At 39.1% G+C, this 14,136-nt stretch overlaps 1 protein-coding gene across 1 annotated transcript in view; it reads right to left on the reverse strand.

Annotated features, from left to right (window-relative positions):
* Positions 1–14,136, reverse strand: part of rgs7a (regulator of G protein signaling 7a) — a 139,442-nt gene that overhangs the window by 22,415 nt on the left and 102,891 nt on the right. Inside the window, exons 13-16 of the mRNA XM_062059115.1 lie at positions 9,458–9,568; positions 6,069–6,194; positions 1,913–2,099; positions 4–93 (exon numbers count right to left, since the gene is read on the reverse strand). Of these exons, the coding sequence (XP_061915099.1) occupies positions 4–93; positions 1,913–2,099; positions 6,069–6,194; positions 9,458–9,568 (514 nt within the window). The remainder of the gene's footprint in view (positions 1–3; positions 94–1,912; positions 2,100–6,068; positions 6,195–9,457; positions 9,569–14,136) is intronic.

A 14,136-nucleotide genomic window follows, 5' to 3' on the forward strand; every position in this document is an offset into this window, starting at 1 on the left:
TACCTTTTTCTTGGCCTGCAGCAGCTCCTGATAGGCACTGGAACGAATGAAGCGGCTGTAAGAGTCACTCTTCATCAGTTTGTAGATGTGTTCCTGCAACACATCATCACACGCCTGTCACATGACGCTGTCACATGATGCTGTCACATGATGCTGTGCCAAATGATTGAAGTGTTGGCGTCACAATGGAGCTGCAACTCTCTGCTAGGCAGGCGTGGCGGAGGCTGCAGAAACATTTCTATCTTTAATGCTCTAATTTGCCTGCAGGCTGGGTGTTTATTTAGCCTTCATGGCAGATAGGGCAGAGTTCTAAGTGCTGGAAAACTCATTTTACACAACAATTACTTTTTAGGGACGGTCCGATCAAGGATTTATGCTGCCGATACCCATCATTTATGTGTCAGATCAGCTGGTACCAATACCGATATCAATCACAGGTACTAATTGTAAATGTTCATATTTGTTCATGGTGAGTACTATTGACAGTTGAACGACACCGGCACCATATTTGAACACGTTCCTTATTCTCTTTGAGTACACACAATTGTTAGTTTGAAACGATATCACACAATAACTCGAGTCAAGCCAAATCTCCTCTCAAAAGTCCTCCTGTGTCTAAAGAATGATTCCTTGACTTTACAGAGACGAACATGAACCACAACAACAAAAAGATTTTAAGGAAATAAAAATACTTCATCACTCTAGTATCGACCGTATTCTGGTAATACCTTCGGTGTGGACGCCACCAATTTATGGATGGATGCACCCTGCCTACTTCTGGCTGCGTAACGCTGACACAGCAGTTATCTACTTGTTTGTTGAATGTATTCATCTGCTGGCATCTACACTTTTTCAACTTCACTATGGACTTAATGCGTCTTTTGTTTCAAGCTAGCTAAGCCAGCTAGCTGCTTGCTCTCGGTGTGTAACATGTTTAGCATTATAATGATCATCGACAATGAAAAATGTTGTTTTTATGCTGTAATGAAGGTGATTCTTATTACCTTAGGGCAGTGTTTTTCAACCACTGTGAGATTGAAAATGAGAACGTGGGAAGCAAAACTCTTTGACAAGAACTATATTGCACGGCAGCAGAACCAACGTTGTAATAGCGACAAGGAACCGATGAGTTCACAGTAAACAACAATACGGAAATGATGTTTTTAAGAGCATGCCGAGGTAGATGAAGCTGCTGGATGTCGACCATACTTCAGAATAATTGTATAGAAGTTCTCACACAACTTTGTGTTCCCATGAGTTCAGGTCGCCCTGCGAGAAGAACAAAAGCTGTCTTTGATCTTATCAAGCAAAAGGCCTACCGCTTGTAAAACTCCACTGTGTATGATGGGATGCGACGTGGAGGTGTCGGTTTCTTTGACCTTGTCATGACCCAAGGTCTACAAAGCAGAGAGGGGGAAAACCTGACACTGCTCCAGTCACCTTTTCTTTGAACTGTTGATGACCCAGTGCGGCAGCAGTTTATGACCCCCTACCCTTAGAAACAGCTGCAGCTATGTAATCAGAAAAGGCCCAAATAAAGGAAGAGGCGTGGAACCCTTTCGTCAGAGCGTGGCACGACACTGTACGAGGGTGCAGGTCGACGCGCTCTCCTCATGAGCTAAATTGAATCCTGTCTCTGTTAAATTCCTTGCTTCTTGTCTCGTTTAATACATAGTTCGGTGTTTCAACCTGACAGAACTACTGCCATCTTGTAGAGTTAATTAAAAAACACATCTAGAGGTTGCCTACAGCCACGACTGTCAATGCCAATGTTTTGCTACTTGGAGAATCCAACAGTTTTCTGCTTTATAGATCACACAACCGCTAACTACAGGAGACTCTGCAGTTGGTTGGATGGAGGCGTTCATTTTACAGTGCATCAAATTAGAAGTACTTTGCTGTGGAAACACACCTGTGCGTCCTCAAAGGCATAGCGTCCAGGGTCTTTAACATTCTGGGTGGTTTTGGCGTAGCTCTTGGAGTCCACGTTGATGGCACTGGGCGCGCCCGGTGCCAAAAACTCCTGCCAGATCTCCTGAACCCGACTGGGAACTTCTCTGATGGGACGTTTCTTTAGTTCTTGGACCGCTAGCCAGAACCTTGCAAGAGGACGATGAAAACAACGGACAATTACTTTGGAAAGTTGCAACCTGCGGTGAACAAGCGTGAAACTCCAGTAACCTTGAAGTCAAATGTGTTCAACATATAACTGATTCTGGTTCTGATTATAGCGGGCCTGTTCCAACTCTGTACAGTAGGTGGCATCATAACTCTGCTTCGTGTTAGCACAGCAGCTGCCAGAGAAGAAGACGTAGGATCGGTGTAGCCAAGTTAGCAACTTCACTGCTATATGGAGCGAGTATTCAGACTCCTCTAGAGAGTCTTTTTTTTCCAAAAGGGCCACTAGCGACACACTTAGGGACATTTGAGGTTTTATTGGACACTTTTGGTGACATATTGCTCCTCTCAACGAGCAGCAGGTCTTGTTCCATTTCTATATTTGTTCTTTTTGCCTCTAAACTCAGTTTGATGCTGCCCATTCTGATACTGATGGTCCATGACTGAGGTTGGCCGATACCGATCACATGTATCAACTGTAGGAGTGTAAAACAAATCCGTTTTCAGATTAATCGTGATTCTTATTTGTAACGATTCTTTTTTTTTTTTGGTTGTTTTTGTTTTGATGTTTCCTGTCCATCAACTCGGACAAATCATTGATGTCATTTTTGTTTCATCTGACATCACATGGACAAAGATAAGACCTTCTGGAGGAAAGTTCTGCGGTCAGATGAAAAACAAAAATGGAGCTGTTTGGCCACAATACCCAGCAATATGTTTGGAGGAGAAAAGGTGAGGCCTTTAATCCCAGGAACACCATTTCTACCGTCAAGCATGGTGGTGGTAGTATTATGCTCTGGGCCTGTTTTGCTGCCAATAGAACTGCTGCTTTAAATGGGACAATGAAAAAGGAGGATTAGCTCCAAATTGTTCAGGACAAGCTAAAATCATAAGCCCGGAGGTTGGGTCTTGATGGGTGTTCCAACAGGACAATGACCTCAAAAGTGGTAAAGGAATGGCTAAATCCGGCTAGAATGAAGGTTTTAGAATGGCCTTCCCAAAGTCCTGACTTAAAGGTGTGGACAATGCTGAAGAAACAAGTCCATGTCAGAAAAGCAACACATTTAGCTGAACTGCAGCAATTTAGTGGTCAAGTGGTCAAGCAGAAGCTTGTGGATGGCTACCAAAAGCGCCTTATTGCAGGTCAACTTGCCAAGTAAGCAAATATTAACATTGCTGTATGTATACTTTTGACTTTTGCTCACATTTTCAGTAGAGCCATAATAAATTCATAAAAGAAGCAAACTTCATGAATGTTTTTAGTGAGCAACAAGTATGTGCTCCAATCACTACATCACAACAACAACAAGTATGTGCTCCAATCACCACATCAAAACAAAATAAGAATGATTGGAAACTCAAGACAGCCATGACATGATGTTCTTTACAAGTGTATGTACACTTTTGACCACCATTGTATGTACAGTATATATACATACATATAGCTTTGTATATACTGTATATATATATATATATATATATATATATATATATATATATATATATATATATATATATATATATATATATATATATATATATATATATATATATATATATATATATATATATATATATATATATATATATATATATATATATATATATATATATATATATATATATATATATATATATATATATATATATATATATATATATATATATATATATATATATATATATATATATATATATATATATATATATATACTGTATATATGTATATGTACATATATATGTATGGTTTTATATATAGGAACCCTTGTGGCACATCCATGCTAGTTTATTCATAAGGAGCTGCTGCATCTTTAAAATGTGTGCAGTATTCATGTTGTCATGAATAAATCAATTAGCAGAGGATTGTCAGCTACCTGCACACAGCTGCTGTTGTGCCCATTAGCAAAAATACCGCAGGCGCAAACATTGTTGCTCTCCTTCCTGTACGACAGTTATTCCACTCTCTCACATATTGATGCCATTGTCTCTCTGTCTGTCATATTTATGCCATTGTCTCTCTGTCTCTCATATTGATGCCATTGTCTCTCTGTCTCTCATATTTATGCCATTGTCTCTCTGTCTCTCATATTGATGCCATTGTCTCTCTGTCTCTCATATTTATGCCATTATCTCTCTGTCTCTCATATTGATGCCATTGTCTCTCTGTCTCTGATATTTATGCCATTGTCTCTATGTCTCTCATATTTATGCCATTGTCTCTCTGTCTCTCATATTTATGCCATTGTCTCTCTGTCTCACATATTTATGCCATTGTCTCCCTGTCTCTCATATTGATGCCATTGTCTCTCTGTCTCTCATATTTATGCCATTATCTCTCTGTCTCTCATATTGATGCCATTGTCTCTCTGTCTCTCATATTTATGCCATTGTCTCTCTGTCTCTCATATTTATGCCATTGTCTCTCTGTCTCACATATTTATGCCATTGTCTCCCTGTCTCTCATATTGATGCCATTGTCTCTCTGTCTCTCATATTTATGCCATTATCTCTCTGTCTCTCATATTGATGCCATTGTCTCTCTGTCTCTCATATTGATGCCATTGTCTCTCTGTCTCTCATATTTATGCCATTGTCTCTCTGTCTCTCATATTGATGCCATTGTCTCTCTGTCTCTGATATTTATGCCATTGTCTCTCTGTCTCTCATATTTATGCCATTGTCTCTCTGTCTCTCATATGTATGCCATTGTCTCTCTGTCTCACATATTTATGCCATTGTCTCCCTGTCTCTCATATTGATGCCATTGTCTCTCTGTCTCTCATATTTATGCAATTATCTCTCTGTCTCTCATATTGATGCCATTGTCTCTCTGTCTCTCATATTTATGTCATTGTCTCTCTGTCTCTCATATTTATGTCATTGTCTCTCTGTCTCTCATATTTATGCCATTGTCTCTCTGTCTCTCATATTGATGCCATTGTCTCTCTGTCTCTCATATTGATGCCATTGTCTCTCTGTCTCTCATATTGATGCCATTGTCTCTCTGTCTCTCATATTGATGCCATTGTCTCTCATATTGATGCCATTGTCTCTCTGCAAACAAAGCAAGTTCAGAATAGTTTTTGATTGTTGTGATGTTATGTTGAGGGTGTTGACATTGTTGTGATGTTATGTTGAGGGTGTTGAGATTGTTGTGATGTTATGTTGAGGGTGTTGACATTGTTTTGATGTTATGTCAAGGGTGTTGAGATTGTTGTGATGTTATGTTGAGGGTGTTGACATTGTTGTGATGTTATGTTGAGGGTGTTGACATTGTTGTGATGTTATGTCAAGGATCCACACTGGCTAGGGAAGTGTGGATGAAAGCCTCCACAGTGCAATCACATCCTCTGTGTGTCAGACCTTCAGGTGTGTCCCCAGGAAGGTTCAACATCTGAACTCGATGAGTGCACATTTCAAAGTAAGATCACAATGCTTTTTGTTGCCAGTCTGTCTTTGTTGGATTCAATAGGGTTCAAATGTGTCAGTCATCCGCCCCCTTAGTCCCGCCCTTCCTCTGCTGTGTTTAATAATCATAAGAATTGGTTAGATTTATTTAGCGCTTCACAGAGAAGTGAGAAGCCATCATCCATTCACACCTAGATGGTGGTAAGCTACATTTGTGGCCACAGCTGCCCTGGAGTAGACTGATGGAAGAGTGGCTGCCAGTTTGCACCGGCGACCCCTCGGACCAGTCTGGTGAAATAGTCTGGTGAAATAGTCTGGTGAGATAGTCTGGTGAGACAGTCAGCTGAAATAGTCTGGACAAAAGTTCTAGGATGGAAGAGATGACTTCCATGTCCATGACTTCCTAAGAGAAGACTAGTTTTCAAATCAACTCCAGTTTTTGTGGAATGAAAATCAGATTGTTTTGTTTGTTTGTTTCTCACCTGAGATTGTTTTGTTTGTTTGTTTCTCACCTGAGATTGTTTGGTTTGTTTGTTTCTCACCTGAGATTCTCCGAGCTGAACTCTGACTCCAGGAACTTGAGGAACTGTTCTCGCCCCACAGGATCTTTAAGAACCTCGTCGATGCCGAAAGCCCACCTCTTGACCCTCTGCTGGCCGGGCTCCTTACTGACACACACACACACACACACACACACACACACACACACACACACACACACACACACACACACACACACACACACACACACACACACACACACACACACACACACACACACACACACACACACACACACACACACACACGTTGTCACTGACATCTCAATAATCAATGAGAAGCGATGAAAGAAGAAAAGACCGATCAATATCAGCACATTGTTGCGTCTCCCATGGCTGCTTGTATTTTCTCCCACTGGACTTTGCAGTCATGTGACTATCAGGATGCTAATTTGATTGCTTAGTGAGCTGGCAGAAATCTGACTAATTGTGTTCAACTCTCCTCTTCAATCCTAGCTGGCTTTGCATGATGTCACAATGGGACTCATTAGGCCCTTTTCCACCGCAGGAACCTTTTCAGGAACCTCCCCACTGAAATAAAGTTCCCGCTGTGTTTCCACCAAAAACTACCCGGGTAGATTTAGTTCTTCAGGAACCTTCCAGAGTTCCTCCTAGCTAGGTGGGACTTTTCCAAGCGACCAAGAACCTTTTCAGGGGGCGGGCTGTGCTGTGGATCACTGATTGGTTGAACTCAGTTGGTTCCTAAAACTTACTTTTCAAACCCACGACCGCCATTGGAATATACTTATTTATTTCTTATTTCTTGTGTGTTTCTATGACAACTAACTTGACAACGGAGAGAAAGAAGAACAAAAGGAACTTTTGACTTGTAGGAACTTTAGTGCTGAAGAAGGCTGATCAGTGGAACTATCTTGCAGTGTTTGTAAACTACATGCACTTTATTCTTGTTTAGTACTTTTTAATAACTTCATTTGATTACGTGAAGTAGACGGACTCTTTTAAACGTATTTACTGAGGAGTATGAAGCCTGACTCGAAGCAACGACCTCAGCTGCTTACTACTCGGACTTTGTTGGGTAAATGTGAAATAAAGGAGGCAGCACACGAGGTAAATAACATCAAATATTAACTATTGACTTTATTACATCTTGTAAAAGTAGTCAGTGACGCTCCATTTGTGTTGTTATTAGCCTCAGCCCCAGTCAACTGAATGCTAATGCTAACAAGCTAACGCTAAAGCCGACGTGTCCGTGTTGATAAACACTGACATGTATTATTTATGTATTGTTATTTACAGATGAATACTGACATTTATTATTGATACATTGTTATTTACAGACAAACACTGACATCATTGATGTATTATTTACAAATAAACACCGATATGCACTATTTACAGTATATATTGTTATTTCCAGATAAGCACTGACATTATTGATGTATTATTTACAAATAAACACTGACATGTATTATTTATATGTTGTTATTTACAGATAAACACTGACATGCATTATTTATATATTGTTGTTTACAGATCAACCGTGACATTAATTATATATTGTTATTTACAGATAAACACTGACATGTATTATTTATATATTGTTATTTACAGATCAACCGTGACATTAATTATATATTATTATTTACAGATCAACCGTGACATTAATTATATATTATTATTTACAGATAAACACTGACATCATTGATGTATTATTTACAGATTAACACTGACATGTATTATTTATATAGACATGTATTATTTATATATTATTTACAGATAAACACTGACATGTATTATTTATATATTGTTATTTACAGATCAACCGTGACATTAATTATATATTGTTATTTACAGATAAACACTGACATCATTGATGTATTATTTACAGATTAACACTGACATGTATTATCTATATAGACATGTATTATGTATATATTATTTACAGATAATTACTGACATGTATTATTTATATATTGTTATTTACAGATTAACATTGACATGTATTATTGATATATTGTTATTTACAGCTGAAATGGACCAAAAGGAAATACCTGACTTCATGAATTCATCATTTACTGAGAGGACGACTTTCTGACATTGCAGACAAAATACTTTTTATGAACAATTGTGTACACTTTATTTTGTAAATCATATTGTTTTGTACATGATTGCTTTGTTTTTCATTGACTTACTTTTCATTAAAAGAAGTGTGAGCTAATATTGAATAGCATGTATCAGTGTAGATGAAATATAGTGAACCTCTCCTCCATACGTCATCAGTCTGAGTTGTAGAAACTGTGAAATGCGGTGGAAACACAAAGCACACACTTCTACAGGAACACAAAGTTCCAGGAAGCAGAAGTTCCAGAAACCAAAAGGAAAACGGCTTATAATTTTCTTTATGGGGGTATATTCATGATTTAGACCACTTTACTACCAAATGATTATGGTGGTATATTCATGATTTAGACCAGTGGTCCCCAACCTTTTTGTAGCTGCGGACCGGTCAACGCTTGAAAATGTGTCCCACGGACCGGTGGGGGTGGGGGGGTGGTTGTATTTAAAAAAAAAAAAAAAAAATGTTTTTTAATTTTTTTTTTATATAAATAAATACAATCATGTGTGCTTACGGACTGTATCCCTGTAGACTGTATTGATCTATATTGATATATAATGTATATATTGTGTTTTTTATGTTGATTTCATTAAAAAAAAAAAAAAAAAAAATTTTTATTTTTTTTATTTTTTTTATTTCTTGTGCGGCCCGGTACCAATCGGTCTGCGGACCGGTACCGGTACCAATCGGTCCGCGGACCGGTACCGGTACCAATCGGTCCGCGGACCGGTACCGGGCCGCGGCCCGGTGGTTGGGGACCACTGATTTAGACCACTTTACTACCAAATGATTATGGTGGTATATTCACACTTAGACCACTTTACTACCAAATGATTATGGCGGTATATTCATGATTTAGACCAGTGGTCCCCAACCTTTTTGTAGCTGCGGACCGGTCAACGCTTGAAAATGTGTCCCACGGACCGGTGGGGGGTGGGGTGGGTGGGTGGGGGGGGGGGGGGTGTATTTAAAAAAAAAAAAAAAAAAAAAAAAACGTTTTTTTTTTTTACATAAATAAATACAATCATGTGTGCTTACGGACTGTATCCCTGCAGACTGTATTGATCTATATTGATATATAATGTATATATTGTGTTTTTTATGTTGATTTCATTTAAAAAAAAAAAAAAAAAAAAATGGTGGTATATTCACATTTAGACCACTTTACTACCAAATGTCATGCTTATGATTCCCCGTGTTGCAGGAACTGCCATTGTTGCTGTGCTTTGACTTTCTTACTGCAATGTTTTATTTCTAAAGACACGGGTAGAGATGAACATCTTCATGAGCCCACCTTGCTTCCAGCTCCCACAGCGTGGTGTCATCTGTGATCCAGGGGTTGGAGGGGTCTGGGGGCGTGAGGAAGGGGTCGTACTCGATGTACTGCTCCGTGTAGCCCAGCAAGCTAAGAACACACACAATCACGTGTTAAAAGAGTCACCAAATTAATTCTAAGCACACAATGTTTCCAACCAAAGGAGTGTTGTCTTGGTCTTTGGCTTTTTTGGGTCACTTTTTGGGGGACAATACTGATAATAGCAGAGAATACAAAACATATTTACCACATCTAGGACCAGCCATCAGTATCGGACGATGAAAAAGTATTGACGCGTACAAACACCCAGCCCCTCCTGCTAAGACTTTTTATTTTTAGTCTCATCTGTGGGAGAGAAATTCTCTGACATTTTTTTTTTGAGTGGTCAGCTTGAAGCGTCCCTCTGTCTCGGACTCCCTCCTGGTCATGTGACATGACCATGCTTCCTGTTTTCAATGGCCCGCTTTATCTTGCCTCTGATTGGCCAGTCCGTAATGTTTGATCCTAACCTTAGCCAATTGTGACTCATCATAGGAACACCAAGCAACCATCATGGATCTTCTCATTCATCCAGCTCATTAGATTTGGTTTTGGCCTGGATTCACACTCCATTTTCTCTCTTTGTAGCTTTGATGTTAGCTACGTCGCTACGTGGCTCTAAAAGTAGCTAAGCTGCAGGAAAAGCTACTTGTTAAACTACTTGTTACTGGGAAATGTAGTTGAGCTACGTAGCATAGCTACGCCGATAGCGGTGATGGGCAATCTTCACTGTCCAGGAGGACCGACCCAAGTAGGTAGCAGTACTAAAAAATACCGGTACTTGGTATACATCCCTATTTTGGAGAGAGCACAGCTTGTAGGTTCAAGGTGCACAGACCAATATTTGAGTTGCTCAGAAAACTTTTCAAGTTAGCATTCAAGCTAGCGATCTAGTGCCAGTCCGTCCGTGAGTTTATCAAAATGTGGCTATCAATCCAGGATTTTTGCTAATATTAATATAAAACGGTAAGACGATCCGTCGAGTTTTACCTCGGGAATCGTTAGTCCTGTTTCTGGTTACACCCCCATTGTGTACTATTGTGTACTATTGACAAATGTATGTAAAAAACTAGTTGTCATTTTGTGTTGATATTGTAAAACAGTCAGTAGCATCATTGGTATCGGCCGATGACACTCATGGATGATCGGTATCAGGATCGGCAGCATGATTGTAACAACCCTAAACACAACTACCGAACTAGACGTGGAACTCAAAGCGATGTGGCGTAGTGCCTGTGTCCTGGTTGCTCAGTAGAATATGTCTGGAAGAAGACGAGGCTGTAATGCAAGCAGACAACTAAATGACTCGTGTGTGGAACAAAGCCAGAAGGATCCATATGTCAACTTGAAATCCAAGGTAGAGTCTGACAACTCGTCGTTCAGCAGGGAGGAGAGCGCCATCGACTATTGGCGCCACTCAAAGTCACAGCGCTAGCTGCTAGTTCCGCTACACGCTAGTCCGTGGAAATGCTGGAACATGTCCTGACTAAACTCTAGGGTTCTATGCTACGCCATCATCACGGTTCGGTTCCTTTACGGTACGGTTAGGGAACAAAATGCAAAAATAAACCCATAAAACTGCTTAGCCTATTTTTCGTACCATAGGGCGCACCGGGTTAAAAGGCGCACAGCCGATGAGCGGGTCTAGTCAGGTCTATTTTCATACAAAAGGCACAACAGGATTATAAGGCGCATTAAAGGAGTCATATTATTATTATGATTATTTTCTAAATGTAAAAGACTTCCTTGTGGTCTACATAACATGTGGTGGTGCTTCTTTGCTCAAAATGTTGCATAGATGATGTTTTACAGACTTCTCACCCTCTTTTCAGGCCTCTCTAATTCACGTGCCTCCACTTCGACACCGTCTTGACCCCGTCGTCTTTGTTGAACCGGTAGTTTTTAGCGCTTCCATAGCGATTCTACTGACAGATTTAAGTTAGAACTGTACCCTACTTTGTATTAGAAATGGCAACAGTGGAGGATGAATGTGCCACAACAAGAAGAAGGAGGAGCTTATCGACTACGGCGCGGACTACAATGGCGGACCAGCGCAAAGCACTTTTGGGTAAGCCTTTACCATATAAGGATAATCCGCTGACGTACACTATATTGCCATTTGGCCAGCCATACAAATGATGAGAATTAGGTGTCCTAATCACTAATCACAGCTGTATCAAACCAAGCACTTAGGCATGGAGACTGTTTCTACAAACATGTGTGAAAGAATGGGACGCTCTCAGTGATTTCCAGCGTGGAACTGTCATAGGATGCCACCTAGGGATGATGTTTGATAAGAAATTATCGAGTTCAAGCCCATTATCGAATCCTCTTATCGAACCGATTCCTTATCGATTCTCTTATCGAGTCCAGATAGGTTGTTGTATATGGAAAAAAAACACAATATTTGGTTTAACAAAAGCTCACTTTTATTTTATAAGAAAAAAATAAAATAAAATAAATAAATAAATATTGACTGTTACCCCCCTTAAAAAAAAAAATATATATATATATATATATATATATATATATATATATATATATATATATATATATATATATATATATATATATATATATATATATATATATATATATATATATATATATATATATATATATATATATATATATATTGACTGTTGTTACCCAAAATATATAAAGTAGGAATTTTCAGAAAAACAAATATATACAGTAACACAAAAACAACCTGTCTCTGTGATCACTATAGGTGTATAAATAATAATATAGTGTTAAATAAAATCAGTCCCTTGGGCATAAAACTGAAAATAATACAGCTCTCCAAAAAGTGCACTTCTGCTGCTATTGGAACATCCTAACTACACACACAGGCAGACAGCTAACAAAGAATCCAAGACGTCTAATAAAGTTCCAAAGCAGATTAATCCATTTAGGCTCTTTATTGTTGTTGATCTTGCTTTGTCTTTTCCTATCTTTACTTTTGTCTTGCACTGGACTGTTATTTTATTTTTGTTTTTTCAACTGAAATACACACAATGACAAATGTATAAGCTATGTGATTCAATTAAAATACTGAAATGTAATACACAATATGTACGTATTAGCTTCACACAAATACACAGTACTATCATCAAACAAATACTTTTGAGTGCTGAAACTATTTCGATGGTGGAAATACACGACTGGCAGCCATTTTAAGTCCTCAAAACATCCATTGAAACAGTGCACAAAAATCATTTTCCAATAAACATCTTAGTATCAAACTTAACCACTTTCCACCTTAATATTGAGTTACATTAACAAGTTAAACAGTTTACTTACAGACTTATCTTTTCCAAGGCTTGTAAGAGCTAACACAACTTGTCTACTTCTCGTCGCCAACCCGGAAGTGCCCAAACTAATGACGCGTAGTATTTTCATATCGCCACAAGGTGTCAGTAAGAGTCTACAATCAAATGGGCATAATATTGCCCATTTGGGATTCCTTCCCAGGGATTCGAATAAAGAACCAACTCTTTTTCTTTACTATAGTGGCCTCGATAACGGAAACCGGTTCTCAAAAAGGGATTCGAGTCCATGGAATCGGTTCTTTTCTTATCGAACAACCAGGAGAATAGGTTTCGAACATCATCCCTAATGCCACATGTGCAACAAATCCAGTCCTGAAATTTCCTCGCTCCTAAATGTTCCAAAGTCAATTTTATAATAAGAAAAGTGAAGAGTTTGGGAACAACAGCAACTCAGCCACCAAGTGGTAGGCCAGGTAAACTGACAGAGAGGTCAGCATAGTGTAAAGACTTTCTGCACAGTCACTTGCTACAGAGCTCCAAACTTCACGTCACCTTCCAATTAGCCCACGTACAGTACGCAGAGAGCTTAATGGCCAAGCAGCTGCATCTAAGACATACACTACCGTTCAAAAGTTTGGGGTCACATTGAAATGTCCTTATTTTCAATGAAGATAACTTTAAACTAGTCTTAACTTTAAAGAAATACACTCTATACATTGCTAATGTGGTAAATGACTATTCTAGCTGCAAATGTCTGCTTTTTGGTGCAATATCTACATAGGCCCATTTCCAGCAACTATCACTCCAGTGTTCTAATGGTACAATGTGTTTGCTCATTGGCTCAGAAGGCTAATTGATGATTAGAAAACCCTTGTGCAATCATGTTCACACATCTATAAACACTTTAGCTCGTTACAGAAGCTACAAAACTGACCTTCCTTTGAGCAGATTGAGTTTCTGGAGCATCACATTTGTGGGGTCAATTAAACTCTCAAAATGGCCAGAAAAAGAGAACTTTCATCTGAAACTCGACAGTCTATTCTTGTTCTTAGAAATGAAGGCTATTCCACTAAATTGTTTGGGTGACCCCAAACTTTTGAACGGTAGTGTACATCAGCAAGTCCAATGCAAAGTGTGGGATACAGTGGTGTAAAGGACATCACCACTGGACTCTAGAGCAGTGGAGACGCCTTTTCTGGACTGATGAATCCCGCTTTTCCATCTGATGGACCAGTCTGGCTTTGGAGGTTGTCAGGAGAACGCTACATTTCAGACTGCGTGGTGCGGAGTGTGAAATTTGGTGGAGGAGGAATTATGGTGTGGGGTTGTTTTTCAGGAGTTGGGCTT

Source organism: Entelurus aequoreus, linkage group LG09 (genome assembly GCF_033978785.1).
Source record: "Entelurus aequoreus isolate RoL-2023_Sb linkage group LG09, RoL_Eaeq_v1.1, whole genome shotgun sequence".
Taxonomy (NCBI): domain Eukaryota; kingdom Metazoa; phylum Chordata; class Actinopteri; order Syngnathiformes; family Syngnathidae; genus Entelurus; species Entelurus aequoreus.